The 24,195-nt window shown below is 41.4% G+C and overlaps 3 protein-coding genes and 2 long non-coding RNA genes across 5 annotated transcripts; 2 read left to right on the plus strand and 3 right to left on the minus strand.

Moving 5' to 3' along the window:
- Window positions 1-973: 973 nt before the first annotated feature.
- Window positions 974-8,730, plus strand: LOC134188842 (uncharacterized). The gene is made up of 4 exons (XR_009971393.1): window positions 974-1,109; window positions 7,759-8,035; window positions 8,193-8,394; window positions 8,610-8,730. It is a non-coding gene; the product is annotated as an uncharacterized LOC134188842 (long non-coding RNA).
- LOC134188843 (uncharacterized) lies at window positions 8,621-9,479 on the minus strand. Its single transcript, XR_009971394.1, has 2 exons — window positions 9,236-9,479; window positions 8,621-9,055 (listed from the first exon to the last, which is right to left on the minus strand). It is a non-coding gene; the product is annotated as an uncharacterized LOC134188843 (long non-coding RNA).
- A 1,340-nt stretch (window positions 9,480-10,819) lies between these two features.
- Window positions 10,820-12,084, minus strand: LOC134189158 (uncharacterized). Its single transcript, XM_062657396.1, has 4 exons — window positions 11,845-12,084; window positions 11,465-11,776; window positions 11,305-11,391; window positions 10,820-11,230 (listed from the first exon to the last, which is right to left on the minus strand). The coding sequence occupies exons 1-4, from the start codon at window positions 11,956-11,958 to the stop codon at window positions 10,964-10,966; spliced, it is 780 nt and encodes a 259-aa protein (XP_062513380.1). The 5' UTR covers window positions 11,959-12,084; the 3' UTR covers window positions 10,820-10,963.
- Window positions 12,085-14,223: 2,139 nt separating this feature from the next.
- On the plus strand, window positions 14,224-15,529 carry LOC134189220 (uncharacterized). The gene is made up of 2 exons (XM_062657460.1): window positions 14,224-15,063; window positions 15,524-15,529. The coding sequence occupies exons 1-2, from the start codon at window positions 14,413-14,415 to the stop codon at window positions 15,527-15,529; spliced, it is 657 nt and encodes a 218-aa protein (XP_062513444.1). The 5' UTR covers window positions 14,224-14,412.
- A 787-nt stretch (window positions 15,530-16,316) lies between these two features.
- On the minus strand, window positions 16,317-17,434 carry LOC134188971 (formin-1-like). The gene is made up of 3 exons (XM_062657187.1): window positions 17,294-17,434; window positions 16,865-17,233; window positions 16,317-16,783 (listed from the first exon to the last, which is right to left on the minus strand). The coding sequence occupies exons 1-3, from the start codon at window positions 17,372-17,374 to the stop codon at window positions 16,499-16,501; spliced, it is 735 nt and encodes a 244-aa protein (XP_062513171.1). The 5' UTR covers window positions 17,375-17,434; the 3' UTR covers window positions 16,317-16,498.
- Window positions 17,435-24,195: the final 6,761 nt, after the last annotated feature.

A 24,195-nucleotide genomic window follows, 5' to 3' on the forward strand; every position in this document is an offset into this window, starting at 1 on the left:
CGATCATGCTGTCCATGAGGATCTGATGGATCACTAGGCAACCTATTTCAGTTAGCCTGCTTGCCATGGAACTACAGTACTGATTCGAAAAAAGGCTGATAGGCCACAAAATAGGCCGGGCTGGTTTCAAGGTTTCAAAGCAAGTAGTAAGTTGTATAAGTGATAGTAGCAGCCCAGGAGATGTGTATCATCCTGACTTCATGATGGGGCAACCGGGTTATTTTGACATATCCATTCGAAACCCCTGCAGTTGTTAACTCATATACATATATATGTAACATTTACTTTTTAAAATACATTTAAAACTACTCGTCCCTTGCCACAGTTAACAAATCCCAGAGGTCACACTCAGTGTAAAATTGCAAACTAGTGCATATATATATATAGAGAGAAAATATATGAATATATATATATATATATATATATATATATATATATTTAAATAACTATATTAAAAGAATCCATGTCATAGCTAAACAAAGCTAACTTATCTACTATCAATTTAGCATTGTACTGCCAAAGCTTACATGACAACTGTTCGTGTAAATAATATATATATATATATATACGTATATATATTAGCCAGAGCAGTAAACCTAGATGCCAGAAGTATGTAGGTCACACAAATACATACAGTCATCTTGTATTCAACCAAGAACACTCAAACAACCAAGAACACGTCATTCCAACGTAATTTAGCCATTCTAAATTATTGAAACTTACAAGTAGCTACGAAGACCACAGTTTTACAAGAAAAAATTACTTTAGTGATGTCTTCCTGGCTGTTTTTGATGGTACCAGTCTCGTCATTTTTTCAGTTAGCCATCACAACAAATCACTCCCACGTGTGCGCTGCTGTCTGGAAATGTAGTGTGCGTTGGAGTCATGCCCATGAAGCGCAAGCTACAAGTCCGCAGACAAAAGTCCATGTAGCGCGCGCTACAAGTTCATAGCACCATAAGAGACATCATTCCAGACAGCAGCGCACACGTGGGAGTGATTTGTTGTGATGGCTAACTGAAATGACGAGACTGGTACCATCAAAAACAGCCAGGAAGACATCACTAAAGTGATTTTTTCTTGTAAAACTGTGGTCTTCGTAGCTACTTGTAAGTTTCAATAATTTAGAATGGCTAAATTACGTTGGAATGACGTGTTCTTGGTTGTTTGAGTGTTCTTGGTTGAATACAAGATGACTGTATGTATTTGTGTGACCTACATACTTCTGGCATCTAGGTTTACTGCTCTGGCTAATATATATACGTATATATATATATATATATATATATATATATATATATATATATATATATATATATATATATATATATATTATTTACACGAACAGTTGTCATGTAAGCTTTGGCAGTACAATGCTAAATTGATAGTAGATAAGTTAGCTTTGTTTAGCTATGACATGGATTCTTTTAATATAGTTATTTAAATATATATATATATATATATATATATATTCATATATTTTCTCTCTCTCTATATATATATATATGCACTAGTTTGCAATTTTACACTGAGTGTGACCTCTGGGATTTGTTAACTGTGGCAAGGGACGAGTAGTTTTAAATGTATTTTAAAAAGTAAATGTTACATATATATGTATATGAGTTAACAACTGCAGGGGTTTCGAATGGATATGTCAAAATAACCCGGTTGCCTCATCATGAAGTCAGGATGATACACATCTCCTGGGCTGCTACTATCACTTATACAACTTATTACTTGCTTTGAAACCTTGAAACCAGCCCGGCCTATTTTGTGGCCTATCAGCCTTTTTTCGAATCAGTACTGTAGTTCCATGGCAAGCAGGCTAACTGAAATAGGTTGCCTAGTGATCCATCAGATCCTCATGGACAGCATGATCGAGTTACTGCCACCCCCAACCACTGACTCTTCAAGGGCCCCCTGATTGAATTGCTAGACTTCCCTGAAATGCCTGCATGCTGGCAGGGGTTGACAGCATACTGCATCTATGCAAAGGATGCTTTACATGTACAAAAACTGGATTACTGGAAAACGTTCATGGATTTACTCCTAAAAAGACATGAGTACTCTGTGGTTGCGTTGTAGACTCGAGTCAGTCTTTCCCCGCCCCTACCGTTCCCCCGCCCCTACCTCTCTCCGCCCCTACCTCTCTTCGCCCCTACCTTTCCCTGCCCCTACTTCCCCTACCATTCCCCGCCCCTACCTCTCCCACCCCTACCTTTCCCTGCCCCTACCTTTTTTTGCTCCTACTTCCCCACCCTTACCGTTTCTCCCCTCGATGTCTTGTCCGCGCTCTGACGAGACATTCGGGGAACGGCAGGGGTGGGGAGAGACTGGCTTGAGTCTAGTTGCGTTGCAAGTTGCAAGTGTCTATTTATAAATATTTGTTATATGCATGTATAGGTATATCTGTATACTTTGACGCTGAAAGTACACATAAACAGATAACCTGAAGCAACAAATCTACTGTTTTGCTTGCTACGAAGTAATATAATTGGTCAAGTCTCGTAAAAGGAAAAAGTTGAAAACATCCTTACATGAAGTGCCACAGTTTTACTAGCAACTGTTTACTGCTTGTCGTACAAAGTCTGTTGTGTCAACTAACAACCTTGTTCACTCGAACATGTTGGACAGTAAAATGTTCTGCCAGGTGGTTTCAAACAAACACACTTGCAATGGAACCACTCATCACAACGGTTGCACTGGATCATCAGCTTTCCAAAACTGTCTGGCTGCCTGCAAACACAATAAATAGCGAAAGAGACTACAGAACACTTACACCTTGTGATGTCGCGGCGGCCTCGAAAATAACGTGGAAATGGTGTTATATAGCCTTTCTTGACGCACGAGAACAGATGTTTTCTCATGTCAGATTGAATGTAAGTCACATACTCAGGATCAATACCAGAAGCAACGTCGTAGGCAAAAGCAATTGCAAATAGCCCACAATCATTGCCACCTCTCTGTTGCTGAACTGTTCTTATTGAAACTGTAATCTCCTTCTCATTGCTTGGGTAGATTGATGCAATCTGCTGTTCTAGGTGACTCGATAGCTTGTATCTGACCAAGCTGTCATACAAATGTATACTTCCTTGTTCATCGCTTGATGTCGTTACCCAGTGATTGCCAATGTTATGAATTTGAACTGAATTTTGCCTAGCCACTGCAAACTGCAGCTGCTGCGACGAAAGGGTGTTCTGGAGACTGTCTTTTCCAGAAACCTCTGCTTCAGCATCCGCTGGGCTGAGTTGATAATTCCATCGTCAATCCAGCCAACATTGCTTTGCAAAATTCCTAGATTGCAATTGGACTTTGCTGACAACCTTCGTGACTTCATGGCACACTGTGGCTGATGGTACTGCTTCAATTGGCAGTCCTGCGTGGGCACGTGTTGCTGTTCTTCCACATGCTGTCCTTGTCTCTGCTGTAGTGGCTGCTCTGGTTTGTTTGATAGTTCTTTGTTTGACTGATCATGATCCCCATCAACTCTTTGTGTAGCTGCTGAACGGTGGTGATGAGCTGCCTCCATAAAAATTGGCTTCAATGAACAGTGCTTCTGCAGTTTAAAACAGATGAAGCACCCAAACATGGCATTACAACTGCAATTATGTAAGTTATTTACAAACACATTGTGTACATGAATTGATAACAGGCTGTAATTAGCAATGCCCCTTGAGTCGAATCCAATAATTACATGAAATGCAACTTTGAATGCATCGGCCTTCCATGGCCCACCATTGTGATGTCTGGATGCTGTATCTAGTCTGTCCCAAAGTGTATGCCTGTACCCAGCCAGATGCAGCTATTAATCATCTAAGGTGATTCAGTGGAGTATCGTCTCCTAACAATGAAGACTGGCCTGCTTTTCTATGCAGCTAACTAGCTCAATGTCATACAGTATGTGAAGGTCTTATGTGTAATCTTAGTCAGAAGTTGTAATAGGACTTTGCTAGAGCACAGACAAGACCCAAAGTGCATCGTACCTCATCATTATGTTTCTTCAGACTTTCTTTGACCTTTTTTGCTTCATTCTTGTGTGGTGCTCTGATGTAGAACAGAATGCATCACGACTCCTTTGGACTAACTTGAGACTTGTCGTTACCTTAGAATCCCCTTTGATTTTTGTTTTTGTCTTTTCCTGGTTAGCCTCTTGAAGTGGAGCTGCTGCTGTTGGGCTTTCTTTCCTGGTGGTATTCGATGTGTTGTTTTCAGCTCAGCAGCATCAGTACCGTTTTGCTTCAGTCTCGATAGTAATTCTGCTTCCTTGACCAGGGCCAGTATCTGTGGTACTTGCAGTGTTTCAGTGGCTCTTCTTTCTGCTTGGATGGCAATGTTCTTGGCAATGGATGCAATTCTTTCAAGGTGCACACAATCTAAGACAAGTTAGCATCATGAAAATTATATAATGTACACAAATGGGGTGTGATTTGTAATGAACATGCCACTGGACTTGCCTGGAGTGTCCATTGCTTTTGCTGGAATGTTTACTGCAGCGTTTGTTTCAGTTTGCTCAATTACCATACTCTCAGTATGTTCTACAACTGGCTGTGTCTCTTTGCTTTTGTGAGTTGCTTTCAAGTGTGATCGTATCTTGTGTATGTGCTTACACAGATGACCAGTCTGAAATCCAAAGCAGGTGCAATGGTAGCAGTGGTGGCAAAGTGGTTGACATTCTTGTGCATCACAGGAAACAGCAGAACAGGTAGAATGTGGACAGATGGAAATAACTTCTTTCACTGTGTAAAGAGTCCCTGTCTTTGTTTGAGACCGTACTTGCCACGTGTTGGCACTGTCAGGTACCTAGTGATGACATAGAATAACCATGGAATAACCAGTTTTATATAGGTATTAACATTGCTGCTACAGCTCATCCTCTCTGCTCTTATATATTGCATGCACAGAATTCTCTCACATGAATTTCTTTCATGCAATAGGTAATTAATATGTGTTACTTTAACTTAGTAGTTGAATATACAGTGTACCTCTGTAATGTGATGATCAGGGATTGGTAGTCCGTTCTGATGGGATGTTGTCTGTTTCTTTTGAGTGGCACCTCTGGTAGGCCACAATCCCCTTTTCTGGACATCCATAAACTGGTCTGCCTCCATCTTCAGCAGTGTGGTAATTAATTGGTCCACTCTTTGATTTGCCATTCCCCTCAGGTAAGACGGATTTTGTTTTAACTTGTTATGAAAGCTGTAACAGATTTATATCATATTTGTAGCTATCAGGTCTAGGATTGGACATAACAGGTTATACATGAAAATACCAAACTAACCACACCTTTCAACGAACATGTTGGTATCAGTATCAGCATGACTGAAATTTCGATATGACATGGCCCATTTCTCTGAAGCCGTATAAAAATCAGAGCACTATGTTCACAGCAGCGCTATACTAAATACATGTATTTACCTGGTCTACTGGCATAGAAAGTTTTGAAATATTGGATGAATGATGGCTACTTGGTATCCATGCATCAACAAATGACTCCAGATATTGATGGAACATATCTTTGTCTGTATGGTGCATCAACAAGTACAGTGACTGATAAATGCTGACTTGATCTGACTTGGTTTTCACTTTGGAAAATATGTTTCGTTTAAGTGATCTGAAGAGAGAAAGCACTATGTGGTGTGATCAACTGCCCTTCCTGGTCATCCTGCTTTACATTTTTTCATACCTATCAACGTGCCAATGGCAGAGGAGGTGCTTTATGATATCACCAAAGACAGATCTTGCTGCAAACCATCCAGTGTTATCTGTGGATAATTGATCAATCAATCCACATTTGTGAGAAGATACCGTACCACTTTAGAATGTGAATGATTGTTCAGTAAACATTTGATTTCTAGATGTTTATTTTGCATTGGTGCCAGTAAATTATCTTCTTTCTTACCATTGTCAGTCATGACTGTTTTGACAGTTGTGACAGTTGGGGAAGCATTCTTGATGGCTTGTAAAAAGTGCTGCACATATTGCTTTTCCTCTTTGCTACAAATGCACCAACCAACCGTTCTTCCTACATGGCATAGGGAAGTATGTTAGTTGTTTATTTAAGTTAAGTAAAGTCAATCCCGTGTAAAAGCCACGCATCACTGGCAATGAGCACCTTGCCCAAACTGATCAGCAACCATCACTGTGATAAGCTTGAAGTCATAATGGTTTGTGCCATGTGTCGAATCCATGCACAGAACGTTCATGGCGTACTTCTGAAACAATTCCTTCTGGTGCTTTGTTTGAATACACAAAAGGAAGGATTCTGCTGGGAGATCTGGTACAATGTCATTTTTTATGCCCCATTCCTTGTACAGAAGAACTGGATTGTATTTCTCCTGCTGTAATTTCTGCACAAGAGATTGGACAGACTCTGCATTACTTGTGTGACCAAACTTGGCAAAGTCGATTGAATTCCTCTGACAGTTTCGTACATCTTGTCTTGTAACAAAGTGATCTCGCCGAGCAAGATTGTCAAATTCATCTCTGTTCTCTCTGCTAGCTAGCTCCTACCTGAAGTCTGTATACCAACAACTACAGTCAACAACAATAGCTACACTACCTACCTGTAATTAGTAAGTTTGAACTGAAAATCCTGGATCCCAATTTAAATTGTTTGTAAAGCAAGGAAACCATTACAGGAAGTGAGAAGCATCAAGGAGACAATTGCATGCAAGATAAAAATAGACCAACACAATTGACACATTCATTTCAAGGATGCATCAAAGAGAGCAACAAACACATTGTTTGTCTTACCTTCAAGAACTCGCTCAATTGTCACTCCCATTGTCAATTTCTGAATCATTTTGTCCTTACACGAGGCTGGGAGAGGGAGAAACTGGCTCTCTAGTAGACTTGGATTGTGACCAGTATGGCCACTAACGTACCACACCTTCACAGTCCCTTCAGTTTCAATGCTTACATTCATCCTTGCAAGAAAGGGACGTTCCATTCGCTTGCTTTTTGTATCTCTTCTTTGTTCTGATGTTGTACTGTCCCTCACAGTTGGTTTGTAGCTTCGGCAGCAGACATAGTAGACAAACTGTTTCTAATCTAGATAAATACACTGTACATGTACATCACATACATACATACATACATACATACATACATACATACATACATACATGATAGATAGATAGATAGATAGAATATTTATTAGATATATCCAATTCTCTAGTACAATGACGTTCTATAAATACGGCAAACTACATAAAATGTCAACTAAACTCAAACCTAACTCTAACTTAAGAAACTAATGTGGGCGTGCCTGGACACGCCTGAGCTCATCATCTAAAATGGAACCACCTTGGACAATATTCAGTTTTATCATCATCACATGAGCATTTATATGTATAGAGAGAGAGATAGATAGATAGATATACCTATAGATAGCTATAGAAATATAATATAGATATAGGTAAATACACAGATATAGATATGTGTAGATTACACTTGATAGAAAGTTCACCACAGATGCACCTGGGTTTCCGGCTGCACACACACTGCTGTCAGACCCAGTGTTGTCCTTCTGGGTCTTACGAGCTGTTGCTCCTCTCTCAGTTCTAAAGTAGGTAAAGTTGCTGTCACTTCCGCTTCCTTCCAGGACTCAAATTCCTTCATGCTAGAAAAAAATTCTAGTTCCCGAATACCTTATTAATTAAAAGTTATGATTGCAGTAGTTAGATTGAGTAGATAAGAACAAATGTAGTACACAGTACCCATGTCAATCTTGTGATGAAAGTCCAGGTGTTGTGATAGAGATTTCACTTGGATAAACTTTTGACTGCAGCCTTCAATGAAACAGGGGTGCCACACAGCCTTCTCATACTCTGCGTTGTGTGTCTTTCTACTGTGGCGGTTCAATGTTTGTCTAGTCTTGAATATTTTGGAGCACTCACGACATCTGGTGTCTAACTTCTGCAGGTCATGAGTTGGGACTGTCTCTTCATTTGCAGAACCACCAGCAACCTATGATGAGAATGAGATTCCTTCCTCTGGGTGACGTGCTTGTGCGGCATGTGGCATGCACTCTCATGTATGTGGTCTGTGTCTATGTCTGTGTTTATGTCTGTGTCCATGTCTGTCTGTCTGTCTGTCTCTCAGTGTGTGTGTGTGTGTGTGTGTGTGTGCATGCATATGTACGCTTTTGATAGTCCTGTCCACGTGTCCATGAAACACATTTCTGTTAATAGACTGGGGGATACCTATGGGACTTAGTACCTCATGAATACCAGGTCCAGTGACTTTTCTGTGGTGTTCTTCATGGCGCTTCCTCAACTCTTCAGATGAGAAAGAGAGTTCACAGTGGAGCCGTTGGCAGGAAAACATGCCTGGGCTTATTTCTACAATGGAATTATTGTGTTCAGCTCGTTTGGACTCAACAGAATATATGGAGTGAGTTGATTAATTATGGGTTTTATGTAACTACAGTTCATCTCAATTTCTATACATTTTTATTATCAAGTCCAAACTGCAGTGTTACAATTGTAAGCAATTAATTATAAGCACTCTAAGAACTAATTAATTAATTATAGTCAGATTTAGTTTGTGTTTGTAACACAATTATTGGTTTTTAATAATCTGATTTGAGGAATCTTTTGTACTTGCAGGCAATGGCATGTGATGAAAGTAAAACTGTAACCTGGAGTTGGATGACAAGAAATCAGGGGGACACTTTGGCCAACTGATATCAACAGGAACTTGGATTCCACACTTTGTCAGGAATTTATTTCATCTGCACGTGTCAACGTGTCTGCAACAAAGGCTAGTGACACAACTAATGCAGGAGATAAGAAGTGGATATTTAATTGATGTGAGCACCAAGTGGCTACTTGAGGAGACTTTTCAATGCATTGGTTATGGAGACTTTCGACTCTTGACAGAGCACAGCTTAGTAGCCATCTGAGCTGTTCTCTGTCATGTTGTCTCAGTACATTTGAAGCTGTTGCAAGAACACTTGTCAGACAATCTGTAGCAATACATTTCTCCAATGGTTTGGACATGACCTTGTGTGTTCTCTGCACTGTTCGTTTAGTTAGTCTTTGTGTTATCCTTCCTAGAGCAATAAATAGTTGATTATGATTTGACACATATGCAATTCTATACAATACTGTTGGTATATGAAATGGGTATTCTAGTCAATTAATTAATACATTAATTAATAAAATCAAAGTATTTTCTGTAGCTCAGCCTAATAGTAGCAAACGTTAGCTACTCCAGAAGCTAAGGCACTCACACTAGATAAATGCTTTCTGTTACGGACTGTAGTTGACCTCTGTAGCGAATGACGCTCACTCTTCCTGTCCTAGTCTGTCTCCACAGTCCTCTCAGTTTTGATTCCAGTATATTTACAGTCTGGTGGTAGTACAGCAAGGACTCCCACGCCTACCTGGAACTTCAATGTATTCAAGCAGTCTCTCCCACTCAGTCAAACAGTCCTGGCGCGAACAGATGCTAGCGAGCGTACTGTAATCTGAAATTCCCGCCTTCTCGTCAGATACTACGCGCGTTAATGGTCTATTTCTACTGTAGTAGCGCGCTTACTACATAACTGGGGTACGCGCGTTACAAGTCCATAGCGCCATCTAACGCTACTCCAAGTACGGACTAGCCTCGTACCCACGAGGCTAGACACGGACCTGCGTTAGCACTCGAAAGCAAGTTCTATATATTCTATAGAAAAGCGTAACTAGCCTCAAGATTTCACTGACGCTGTTTGCTACTCTCAACTTGAAGAACCGACACTTGCGTTAGTCACGTGACCAGACCGTCTGAGCTTTCTCTAGTACTGTTGGCAACATGCAAAAAGAAAGAAATTACTATATAGGACAACTCGTCAAGTCTACGATTACCTAGCTGTACTATTAGTTAAATCGCCTAAAATTTGACTTTGTTGGTCTTCAAGGTCTAGATGATATCTAATTAGACACGAACATGCAAAAGAGATAGACCTCATAGCCTTTTTTCTGCCACCCAATTTTTAACTGCTACGTTCAATTATTCAACGGAGGCTATAGTATACGGAGGCAGCATGGCGTCGCTTTATACGCATTGACCCGAGAGACCGTGACCTTCCTAGTATTAGTGGGTGTGGCCTCTTAGATTTGTCTAGCTAGACAAGGTTTCCTAAATTTAAACCCTAGCAGCTGACTTTTGGAGGTCCGGCGACGCCCTTGGAGGCAGTTGCCTCAATATATACGTCACTGCTTATACGAAATATTTAGTCTACGATAGCGGTCTGTATCGGGTGCTGTAGACAAGAAGATATTGCTTGAGTCTTGGCCATAAAACAGACACCTTTAGATTGCGTGAAAATAGACACGTCAGATCAAACGATCAAAATCTGGAAGTTGACCTTGAGGAACAATGAAGAAGTCTGTATAGATGAAAGCAAAGCCGTTCAATCACTATTCTATTCGAAACTAGTAGATCTATATAACTATCAACAGGCAAGAGACTTTGGTCTCAAGTCTGCACACTATCGAGATCTGCAGATAGATCGGTGGCTCAAGTTAGCACTTTGTACTAGAATCACTTGTACTAGAATCACTTTGTCTGTCCTCAAAGAGGTCTCATTCACTAAGATTGAAACGTGTACGACGCTAGGGTATAATTAACCGTACACATGCGCATTGGTTCTAGTTACCAATGCTAGGTATCAAGATGACGACACATGCACGTGCAATCCTATCTCCGTTTGTATAGCGTTATAGCCAAAAGCAACTTTGAATTTTTCTTTTTGTGAAAGTTTTCTGTAAGTTCTCTGTTGCTATATTTTTGACACAGCCAACAACATTGTACAATAGTAGACGCTGCGAAATGATTGTTATTCTATATTTCAACTATAGCACCCAGAAACTACTAACTGTCAGAGCCAATCACAACAGAAACAAAGAAATCAAATAGAGCCACGACGTCTGCAGACAACGGTGTTGCATGCATGTCTCTTAGTAAAACAACTGTTTCACTCTGTTGTTTGTGCACGGCAAACTCCTTTACGTTTATTCATTCTTGTTCTTTTGCCATTGTTGGGTTTTGTGTTTGTGGTATCAGTCACGTCTACACATGTTAGACCGGTCACGCATCCACATCCCTTCTGATTGTCGAGATCACACGATTTGTTGAGTTTACGCGGTTTTTGACAGAAAAATGCACTGGCGTTTTTCCCCGGGCAGCATTGAAACTTTTCGGGGCACACATTTGCATCGCTTGCTGTCCCCGTCAACTCACACTAAAATAGTTGTACAAAGAAACAAGTAAAACATCAGAAGTATTAGTCGTTTTGACTTCTTTTCAATTACTCACCTCTTGCTTTGGGAGTTTGGACTTTGGTTCTTGGGGGGGATTGCCGTCTCTATCCTGGTTTCTTTGTAGATTTCGACGACCAGACGACTATACCGTCACAGCAAAAACATGATAAGGTTTTCAATCGATTATTTTGCCATCAAACGCTTTGTGAACTCACATCGCTTCTGTTGTTGTTGGACGTAGTATCTTCAGTACCGTCAGCGTTCAGCCGAAGACAAATTCCATGATTCCAGGATTTGGAGCGATTTTTTTCATGGCTGTCACGATGTTCATCGACATCATGCTGCAGTCTACGTTTGTTGATTGTGCTATTCGAACAGACTAGGCCGCTCTCGCATCCACACCCGCTTTCTCCGGTCAAGTCGCAGCGGCCGTTCACCGGGCTGACTCTCTGACAGTGAGAAACTGTTGCGTTTCTCAATCCCGGACAACAACGCAGAGGCTGAGAACACGTTATATCTGGGCCACACTATAGATCCAAGCAGGTAAGTTAGTAACATTGCAACAGTAACGAATTGGTTTGGAACTGTGACTTACCTCCTGCAAGTTTTGATTGTGAAATTTTTTGTTGGGTCTGCCACGTTTGCCTCCATTCCTTAGAGCAAGAGTAGCTGCAAGGAGCACAAGTAACACTGCCAAACTGGTTTTCATTCTTGGCCCGCTCAAACTGCTGTAGTTGACAGTAAAATGACCAATACGCAAAAGTGTTCGCTTTTTGAATGGGATATCATCAAATCGGCATTTCCATACTTAGGTGATACGTGACCGACAGCCCGCGTTTGGCCACACCTACGCGTGCGATGCGCCCGGTACCGACTGCTCCATTCAGTCACACTTGCGGGTGCGATGCATTCCGATATCGGTACCGACTGTTCATTCAGTCACACCTGCAAGTGCGATGTCAACGGCGTCATTCAGTCACATTTCAACTGCGATAGATTCAGTCACATCTGCAAGTTCTATGTAACTTTTACGACTCCGTTATTCAGTCACATCTTTAGATAATTATAAGAGCGGTATAGCAACGGCTCATGCATTTGCACAATTAAATAAGCACCTTGGTCTAGTGGTTAGCAAACATCTGGCCAATGCGGATGTCACAGAAATCGAATCCAATTTTCAGTGTCAGCCGGAGATGCTCGCCAAACGCACGGCACCTACTTATATATGGCGCGACAGCACAGGCAAGTCTGCCAGTTGCTAATATACACAATGCCTACTCATTTGGGTGACACATCCGGCTGGCTGAAGCGTCACTGTTCTGTAGCAAACCAAATGTAATCGGTAGCGTACTAATGTCTAAAGTGCTTGTGCGCTTTGCTACTCAGGACACAGAAAACGAATTTGAGGTGTGGGTTTTTTGTCTAGATCGAATGTAACAGTATATATAATGTAGATAGGAAAGTTTTCAATTAAGGATATGCAGGACCTTTTCATGCAAATATGCAATATTTTGTTTCTTTAAATTGCTATTGACAGAGTTGAGATCGTTCTGAGATCGTGCATGTAAACTATTTAGCAATTCGGGAATAACCAAGTGTCATACAAATGTCCTAGCTGCAATTGAATTTTCTTCTATTATCCAGAAAACTTAATTAATTAATTAAACAACAAGGTGGACTTCTCTTTCATTTACATTTGTACCGTTTGATGACGGCACAGTTGTTTGTTGCCTTCAACGTTAACCTTTGGCACGTACTGCTAAGTCAGAATAGTCTGTTTTGCTGCGCCGCCTCTTACTGGTAAATAGAATTGTTTTGAAAAACTAGACAACATCGAAACAACACGTCTAATACTCACAGAAGAAACACTAGCTGTGCATGGAGCTAAGAAAGGAGACAGACTAGCAAGCTTGTTATTTTTCTTTAAAAAAGACTAATTTTGCAGATTTGCAGCAGTTGATCAAAGATGTTTATAACCAGACGCTATTCTTATATTGATAATTTTAGAAACTTTGAAGAAGAACATTACTATAAATGGACAGACAAACAGATACATTGGCAGAGATTCAGACAGGCAGACTGACAGACTAGACAGACAGACAGAGAGACAGACAGAGAGCAGACATTGAGTTAGACATGTGGGGCAGATCCTAACTGTATTGCCCTAGTTTTTGAACATTTTGGAAGATGGGCACGTGATGCTCTTCAGCTCCTTAATCGACTGTCCATTCTGTCAACAGATGAAGATGGAAGGAAGAACAGTAGAGAGTTCAATACCTACTGGCGTTTCTGCTTGTCTAAAGCATTGCAAACATTCAATGATAATGTGATTAGTAGAAAATTAGGAAGACCAGGACAGACAGACAGAGAGACAGGGAGACAGACAGACAAACGGACAGACAGACAGACAGACAGACAGACAGACAGACAGACAGACAGACAGACAGACAGACAGGAAGACTAGGACAGACAGACCAAAGGAAAATCTACCAGGTGGATCAACAGTCAGTCTCATCCCCTTAGTTATAGAACATTTTAGACTATGGGGTGAGACAGGGAAAAACTTTCTGGAAAGGCTAGCCAAGAAGTCATGTGATGAACTTGGTCGACCTAACGCTGCTGAGTTTCTGGACATCTGGAGAAAGAGATTCTCAACTCAACTTCAGAAGAGCAACACTAAGGTCATCATGAGAAAAATCTCAGCTCTGGCAAATGACATTGACTGTACTGAAGATTGCTCTACCCAGTTTTTCAGCCACTAAGTTGGTTCCGGGTAGTCTGCATTGTTCTCTTCTAAGTGTTAAATGTTTGTTTGTTTTCTGAATCTAGTCCTAGTAAACTCTTGAGTTACAGAACTTTATATAGTTACCTTGCTAGCATTGTATTATAGATGTATGTTTGAAATAAATGTTATTTGACAGACAGACAGACAGACAGGCAGACAGACAGACAGGCAGACAGACAGCAGCCTGCCTTTGTTGCATCCTGGGCTCACGCCATTGTGGAACTGCCTCTTCGTTTTCCAAGTCTCTTTCCAGCTGTTGACAGCCTAGTTAATTCAACTACTGGGGCTCTTAGTAACGCCCTGACCCAATCTGTCCCTGATGGAAAGCATATTTCCGAATATCTGACATCTGCAGGCAAAGTTCAGCATCAGCTATCCATGTCATTTGCTCGCTGTGAGGCAGAAATCTTGTTCACAGATGCACCCACAGCCCGAGATGCAGCACGACATCGATCTACAAAAGGAAAAGGAGCTGGTGCATGGCTGAACGCAATCCCGACTTCAGAAGTGCTCGCACTAAATTCTTACGAGTATCGTTTAGCGTCCTTGCTGAGGTTGGGCTTGCCCATTCCACTTTCTGACTGGATGACAACATGCAACTGTGGTGCCTCCCTGGACAGCAGTGGGTACCATCTGCTAACATGCAAAACCGGTGGAGGGCCAGTTTGGTCGCACGAATCGCTTGCATCAGTCTGGTCTGATTGCCTGCGGGAGCTGCACATCCATCATCGAAGGGAACCGAGGCATCGGTATGCCAATTCCAATGACCGGCCAGACATTGTAGCCTTCGACTCAGACTCTGGGTGCAATGTGGATCTGGACATAGCTCTAGCACACCCATGGAGCTCGGACATCTTCCCTAGATCTTCGGAAACAGATGGCGCCGCTGCTGAGAGAAGAGAGGAGAGAAAAAAGTCAAAATACGAGAAGGAATGTCTACCAGGTGGAACTGCTGTCAGTCTCATTCCTCTGGTTATGGAGCATTTTGGACGCTGGGGTGTCATGGGAAGAAACTTCCTGCAGAAACTAGCAAAGAAATCATGCGACGAAATTGGTAGACCAAACGCTGCAGAGTTCCTTGACTTTTGGCGAAAAAGATTCTCCCTTCAGCTGCAAAAATGCAATGCCAAAGTCATACTGAGGAAGATGGCAAGCTTGTCAAGTGACACAAGTAGCGCTAAGTACTCAACCCAGTTCTTTAGCCACTAGGCTGACCTGGGTTATCTTTTAAGTTAAGTTGTTACTGTTTTTAGTGCTTTTTCCTGTGTACTGTAGCACCTAAAACATTATGTCATTGCCTAGCACTCTTTGTATGATAGATGAATGTTTGAAAATATATGTGACAGACAGACAGACAGACAGACAGACAGACAGACAGACAGACAGACAGACAGACAGGCAGGCAGACAGACAGACAGACAGAGGCAAAAACTCACTATGTATAAATAGCTGTGGTGTCTTTTACTGATCGTTGTTTACTGTATGGTAGTATTGATGTTAAAATAAAAGACAGACAGACAGATATCAACACCTTCTTTAGGTTACTGTTGTAAGTGTACATTGGCTGTACCTGTATCAGTTAAGAAAATACAACTATTGTGACAGACTACAAACTAACAGACAAATTTACAGACAGACAGATTGACAGACAGACAAAAAGACAGACACAGAGACTGACGCACAGACAGCACACGGACAGACAGGCAGAGTCTGAGACAGACAGACGAAAAAAGAAGCAACAGGAAACAGATATTAATAAAAAGACTAAAAATCAGAAGTGGAACACAATCATTATCTATTATATATATATATATATATATATATATATATATATATATATATATATATATATATATATGAGTAGTCTATATCAGTATGTCACTTGCTTTTAGTGAAATCATCTCACCTCAAGCTCTATAGTTACTATCACGACGAATCCCCAAGCCCTTTGCACAAGAACAAATATTTCAAAGCATGGGATCCTTCCAAGTTCGCGCAACTCGTGCACGTAAATTAATTAGCTAAGGTAGACATGTTTCAACTGGGTAACGTACTTATATATATATATATCTTATATATATATATATATATATATATATATATATATATATATATATATATATTTGTACACTGTTGGTCTGGGTATGTATGTATGCATGGATATGTAGTGTGTGGATAAGTACAAATGTATCAGCTAATAAAGCCAATAAGAAGTGGGCGTGTCCAGTAGCGTCACCCCCATTCTAGAGGTCACGCTATGCACCTGCGTGGTAAACACTTATATTTAGCAAAATTGAGCCAATTAAATCAGTACTTTTTATTCCTCAACTAGGGTAATCCGTATGCACTTAAGTGCAATCAAATGCTAGCGAATTACCACCACCCGACAGTCAATTATCCAGTTGAATGACTAACTGTCTGTCTCAAAATGCGGTTTATGTCTCAATTCTTACTCACTAGCTGGTCAATTTTTCTGATCGCTTGGATGAGGAAGTTTCTTTAAAGATTGCGAATGTCGACCTGGGCGTTTGAAATCGAGAGGATTTACCAAATCTTGTTCGCTTACAGTGTCAATTGAACCCAACGGACGATTTAATATTTTATCATTAGGTGACCTTCCATTACGGGGAGGAGGAGGCCGAGACTCTCCAGGTCTTGGTCTTTGTCTGCCTTCTCCGCCACTAAACGGTCTTGGTCCGCTAGGTCGTGTTGGCCGTATGTTGACGTCACGAGATCGGTTTCTATTGCCCTGCAAAAATGTTAAGAATAGAAGTGTTCTCTAGAGCTTGCATTTCTATTCTAAGAGAACGGAAACGCATATATTTCTTACTGGTGGAAAAGGAGGAAGAAACGAAGAAGCAAGACGAGGAGGAAGAGGAGGAGGTGGAGGAGGAGGAGGAGGAGGAGGAATTGGTGGCAGATGTTGATTTTGCTCATTACCATTCTTTGTTGTTTGTGACACATTTTGTTCGGGTACGTTCTTAACACAGTAATGATAGCCTTGCTTGTTGGATATTCCTGGACGGCAAACTAAACCGGACGCGCATGTAGGACATTTTTGTTTGCCTTCAGGATGACAGAAGTCTTTTTCTTTAGTGCCCATTGGATAACACACAGACTTTGTCACATTTTTGTTGTTAGTTCTGGATATGCAGCATTCGTCTGGGCTAACACACGGCTGAGAGTCTTTCGGATTGCACTGAACAAACAGACAGAGTTCATCGTGTATATAGCGACGTAAGCGAAACTTAAACAACACCTCGACTCTTCTGTTGGTTTGACCGGACACTGAATATGTCAGAGTAGCAAGGAGAAGTCCGACAAGCAACAGTGGCTTCATTCTCAACTCGAAACACTCAAGTTACGGAAATAATCGAGTATACAGTGCGCAAATGGGATGTTCAAGTGATAATTGCGTTGTGTGACTGTATCTCTATTGTTCAGTCGATCAACCAATCAGCTGACTGATAGTCACATCGAGGGATGATTGATGCTCATGCACTAGCCTGGGAAGTGTAACAAAATCATATATACGTTACTAGGTTATAATTTATAGTCATTTGCGTAAATGGAATGTTGGAAAGTTTTCGTACTAACACACCTGCATTTTTAGTTTCTCACAAGTTTAGAAATAGTTGTTTAATTTATGAATTAATAACAAGATTGTAATAAATTATTTTGTTGAGATTGATTTATAATAAGCTAGACACAAATTTACCAATCGAAGGGTTAATTATTAGAGAGTTCCCTCCCGTCAACATTCAGTCCTGTCGAAGAGAGTCGAATTTCTCAACATCTGCACACGGTTATAGCTTATTAGAGAAAGAGCTACATAATACTAGTACGTGTTCATTCGGCGAACTGCATAGATAGTCTACCGTGCAAAGAGAGCCACTGCTTACATCGGTGGTGTCGAGTGTCACACACTCAATTATTGCGCGAATGACGACGCAACCGTACGTGTGAGCACTCTCTTCACACGCACCAGGCAAGAAGTCGATTAGTGACGTGTCAGCAGTGGCGTAACTAGGCATGAGGCAGCCGAGGCAGTTGCCTCGGTAAATAAAATGGGTGTGGCGTTGCAAAAATTTTGCTAAATGCATCAGTTAGTAGATAACAGAAAAGATCTGGCATTCTAAGTGGCGTAGCTCTTTTATATATTCATAGAGATGTGGCTGTGAGTAGAGAGAACGTCTTACGAAGATTTGATTGTACAGAACATCGCAGATTGGGACAGTTGTTATTATAGAAGCTATGTTTACTTACATTATACATAAAGTAGGTTAAGGACAAATTATTGCTTAATTAATTAATTAATTTAAACTTGCCTCGGTAAAATTTTAATGCTAGTTACACCCTTGGTCAGTAAACTAACTGTAAAAAGTAACGCCTTCCCAATAGGGTTGACTTGCCGTACGTTGTTGACTAACCGATTTGTCAATTAAAGTTTGAGTAGCCGAGCCGAATGCTATGTTACATTGAATTTTGACGCAGACAGTTGGCCATGCATAAACACCGTCTTGTAGCTAAAATCAGTATGCATTGAGAACGGTCACTTATTGTCGTTGTCTGTCTTTAGTATGCAAGACTATTTTGTAAAAGCTGAACAGAGAATCTGTTCACTATCAATCATATAAAGACACACTTCATATCATATGAGTTCCTATTACAGTCTGTAATGGGAACTCATGATATACATGTCTTTGTAAACTCAGTGGCCATGTCTATACAATGACCTCAGAAACGTGATGTGGAATAACTTCATACTATTGAAATACAACTGGCGTGGGCAGCTTAATTTGCAGACTGTGTCTTTGAGTATGCAAAATATGAAGAAACTATTAGATCTTGCATGTACAGTTTTGGTATTCCAGACTCAGGCCCGTATGCTGGGGGATTGAGGGGTTAACCGCCCGCTCAGCTGTGTAGGTCCGCTTTTGATCCCATGTAATGGCGCGCTAGACTTGCGCCCAGTCTTTGCTACACCACGTGAGGTAGCAATCACGTGTGCATAGGACCATGTGGTTTCACACGTGTCGTTGGCCTAAGCACGTCAAAAACCACGTGTGAAACCGCATGGCACTCAGCAGCTAGTGCACGTGATGTAGCAATCTGAGGACTTGACGCGAGTAATCGCGCGTAGTACGCGAGACGCGCCTTTATATTGATACGCCCTACTAGTAGCATCGAACTTTCATACCTCTGCATCTGCCCAATTTATATTGCGCATGTGGCATTCACTAGATATCCCGCTGCTAAGTAGTAGCGTGAATTTGCTGTGAATTCACACTGAATTTTAGTGTGAGTTCGTGGTGAATCCATGTTGAATTCGCCGGTAACACGTGCAATTATTCCAGAATGTTGGCAAAAGTAAGCCGAAATTGACCCAAGTTTGCTGTGTCTTGACCAACTACTAAATGGTCATTCGTTCACACGAATTCTTTGCTAAAATGGCCAAATTCACGTAGGAAACCGTCGAATTCACACGGAGACCGACTAGAATTTGGATTAAAGTGCATTCTTTATACTTATTAGATAGATAGATAGAATATTTATTAGATATATCCAATTCTCTAGTACAATGACATTCTATAAATACGGCAAACTACATAAAATGTCAACTAAACTCAAACCTAACTCTAACTTAAGAAACTAATGTGGGCGTGCCTGGACACGCCTGAGCTCATCATCAATGGAACCACCTTGGACAATATTCAGTTTTTTCATCATCACCTGAGCATTTATATATATATATATATATAGACAGATAGATAGATATACCTATAGATAGCTATAGAAATATAATATAGATATAGGTAAATACACAGATATAGATATTGTGTAGATTACACTTGATAGGAAGTTCACCACAGATGTACCTGGGTTTTCGGCTGCACACACACTGCTGTCAGACCCAGTGTTGTCCTTCTGGGTCTTACAAGCTGTTGCTCCTCTCTCAATTCTAAAGTAGGTAAAGTTGCTGTCTCTTCCGCTTCCTTCCAGGACTCAAATTCCTTCATGCTAGAAAAAAATTCTAGTTCCCGAATACCTTATTAATTAAAAGTTATGATTGCAGTAGTTAGATTGAGTAGATAAGAACAAATGTAGTACACAGTACCCATGTCAATCTTGTGATGAAAGTCCAGGTGTTGTGATAGAGATTTCACTTGGATAAACTTTTGACTGCAGCCTTCAATGAAACTGGTGCCACACAGCCTTCTCGTACTCTGCGTTGTGTGTCTTTCTACAGTGGCGGTTCAATGTTTGTCTAGTCTTGAATATTTTGGAGCACTCACGACATCTCGTGTCCAACTTCTGCAGGTCATGAGTTGGGACTGTCTCTTCATTTGCAGAACCACCAGCAACCTATGGTGAGAATGAGAATTCTTCCTCTGGGTGACATGCTTGTGCGGCGTGTGGCATGCACTCTCATGTATGTGGTCTGTGTCTGTGTCTATGTCTGTGTTTATGTCTGTGTCCGTGTCTGTCTGTCTCTCAGTGTGTGTGTGTGTGTGTGTGTGTGTGTGTGTGTGTGTGTGTGTGTGTGTGTGTGTGTGTGTGTGTGTGTGTGTGTTTGTAGTGTGTGTGTGTGTGTGTGTGTGTGTGTGTGTGTGTGTGTGTGTGTGTGTGTGTGTGTGTGTGTGTGTGTGTGTGTGTGTGTGTGTGTGTTGTAGTGTGTGTGTGTGTGTGTGTGTGTGTGTGTGTGTGTGTGTGTGTGTGTGTGTGTGTGTGTGTGTGTGTTTGTAGTGGTGGTGTGTGTGTGTGTGTGTGTGTGTGTGTGTGTGTGTGTGTGTGTGTGTGTGTGTGTGAGTGTGTGTGTGTGTGTGTGTGTGTTTGTAGTGGTGTGTGTGTGTGTGTGTGTGTGTGTGTGTGTGTGTGTGTGTGTGTGTGTGTGTGTGTGTGTGTGTGTGTGTGTGTTTGTAGTGTGTGTGTGTGTGTGTGTGTGTGTGTGTGTGTGTGTGTGTGCATGCATATGTACGCTTTTGATAGTCCTGTCCACGTGTCCATGAAACACATTTCTGTTAATAGACTGGGGGATACCTATGGGACTTAGTACCTCATATGAATACCAGGTCCAGTGACTTTTCTGTGGTGTTCTTCATGGCGCTTCCCCAACTCTTCAGATGAGAAAGAGAGTTCACAGTGGAGCCGTTGGCAGGAAAACATGCCTGGGCTTATTTCTACAATGGAATTATTGTGTTCAGCTTGTTTGGACTCAACAGAATATATGGAGTGAGTTAATTAATTATGGGTTTTATGTAACTACAGTTCATCTCAATTTCTATACATTTTTATTAATCAAGTCCAAACTGCAGTGTTACAATTGTAAGCAATTAATTATAAGCACTCTAAGAACTAATTAATTAATTATAGTCAGATTTAGTTTGTGTTTGTAACACAATTATTGGTTTTTAATAATCTGATTTGAGGAATCTTTTGTACTTGCAGGCAATGGCATGTGATGAAAGTAAAACTGTAACCTGGAGTTGGATGACAAGAAATCAGGGGGACACTTTGGCCAACTGATATCAACAGGAACTTGGATTCCACACTTTGTCAGGAATTTATTTCATCTGCACGTGTCAACGTGTCTGCAACAAAGGCTGGTGACACAACTAATGCAGGAGATAAGAAGTGGATATTTAATTGATGTGAGCACCAAGTGGCTACTTGAGGAGACTTTTCAATGCATTGGTTATGGAGACTTTCGACTCTTGACAGAGCACAGCTTAGTAGCCATCTGAGCTGTTCTCTGTCATGTTGTCTCAGTACATTTGAAGCTGTTGCAAGAACACTTGTCAGACAATCTGTAGCAATACATTTCTCCAATGGTTTGGACATGACCTTGTGTGTTCACTTCACTGTTTGTTTAGTTAGTCTTTGTGTTATCCTTCTTAGAGCAATAAATAGTTGATTATGATTTGACACATATGCAATTCTATACAATACTGTTGGTATATGAAATGGGTATTCTAGTCAATTAATTAATACATTAATTAATAAAATCAAAGTATTTTCTGTAGCTCAGCCTAATAGTAGCAAACGTTAGCTACTCCAGAAGCTAAGGCACTCACACTAGATAAATGCTTTCTGTTACGGACTGTAGTTGACCTCTGTAGCGAATGACGCTCACTCTTCCTGTCCTAGTCTGTCTCCACAGTCCTCTCAGTTTTGATTCCAGTATATTTACAGTCTGGTGGTAGTACAGCAAGGACTCCCACGCCTACCTGGCACTTCAATGTATTCAAGCAGTCTCTCCCACTCAGTCAAACAGTCCTGGCGCGAACAGATGCTAGCGCGCGTACTGTAGTCTGAAATTCCCGCCTTCTCGTCAGATACTACGCGTGTTAATGGTCTATTTCTAGTAGCGCGCTTACTACATAACTGGGGTACGCGCGTTACAAGTCCATAGCGCCATCTAAAGCTGGATTTACAATATGGGAACGCTTGAGCGTCGCGTCGCGGGCGTCCAGTCACGTTGTCTTGCGTGGGAGTGGCACGTACGCGTCACACGCGTCGTACCATTTACAATACGATTTCAGCGCGCCGTAGACGTCGCTGCCTGAATTATTGAACTGACCACTCGCGCTTCGATTTTCTACTAGCAGAACTCTGCCGGAACCCCCAGCTTGCTCAAAATCAATTTCTAGGCGTTCTCCCATGCACGCAGGTCTTTGTACGTCTTGCAGTTGATCATCCACAAGCAAGGACAGCTCCCTACACAATCTATAGACCGCTCAACGTCGAGTACAGCGCCCAAATCAATAATCATTGCCCACGGAAGCCACAGGTGCATTTATAGTTGGCTGTGATTGGTCGAAATCAAGGTGCTACTTCCGACGCGACGTGTACAGCTTCCGATTCGACGCGTCGCGAGCTTCGCGTCCGTCCCGTCGCGTAGACCATTTACAATTTGAATTTGTACTACGCGACGTGACGCGACGCGCAGCGTTTGCATATTGTAAATCCAGCTTAACTAACGCTACACGACTAGCCTCGTACCCACGAGGCTAGGCACGGACCTGCGTTAGCACTCGAAAGCAAGTTCTATATATTCTATAGAAAAGCGTAACTAGCCTCAAGATTTCACTGACGCTGTTTGCTACTCTCAACTTGAAGAACTGACACTTGCGTTAGTCACGTGACCAGACCGTCTGAGCTTTCTCTAGTACTGTTGCAGGGGCGGCGGAGCGAGTTGAAAGTTGAGGGGGCTGAAAGGGTAAACATTACAGAAAGCAGAAATTCTACAGCATAAAGTTGATAAAGTTGGGGGGGCTAGCCCCCCCAGCCCCCGGCTCCGCCGCCCCTGTGTTGGCAACATGCAAAAAGAAAGAAATTACTATATAGGACAACTCGTCAAGTCTACGATTACCTAGCTGTACTATTAATTAAATCGCCTAAAATTTGACTTTGTTGGTCTTCAAGGTCTAGATGATATCTAATTAGACACGAACATGCAAAAGAGATATTCCTCATAGCCTTTTTTCTGCCACCCAATTTTTAACTGCTACATTCAATTATTCAACGGAGGCTATAGTATACGGAGGCAGCATGGCGTCGCTTTATACACATTGACCCGAGAGGCCGTGACCTTCCAATATTAGTAGGTGTGGCCTCTTAGATTTGTCTAGCTAGACAAGGTTTCCTAAATTTAAACCCTAGCAGCTGACTTTTGGAGGTCCGGCGACGCCCTTGGAGGCAGTTGCCTCAATATATACGTCACTGGTTATACGAAATATTTAGTCTACGATAGCGGTCTGTATCGGGTGCTGTAGACAAGAAGATATTGCTTGAGTCTTGGCCATAAAACAGACACCTTTAGATTGCGTGAAAATAGGCACGTCAGATCAAACGATCAAAATCTGGAAGTTGACCTTGAGGAACAATGAAGAAGTCTGTATAGATGAAAGCAAAGCCGTTCAATCACTATTCTATTCGAAACTACTGTCTGTTCGCCATAAGCGTGAACTTTGAAAATCATCAATATCTCTGCTGTTTAGTGGACTTTCGCGATGATCTCGGTATCGTTAGAAACCGCTAGGTCTGGCATTTCTGTTTATCAAATTATCTAAGCCCTTTCTACAAACGAAACGGAAGGATAGTACTTGTGCATATCAAACACAAACGGGTGGAGCAATGGCTATTATCCAATTATCTTGT

The sequence above is a fragment of the Corticium candelabrum genome, chromosome 13 (assembly GCF_963422355.1).
Source record: "Corticium candelabrum chromosome 13, ooCorCand1.1, whole genome shotgun sequence".
In the NCBI taxonomy this organism is placed as follows: domain Eukaryota; kingdom Metazoa; phylum Porifera; class Homoscleromorpha; order Homosclerophorida; family Plakinidae; genus Corticium; species Corticium candelabrum.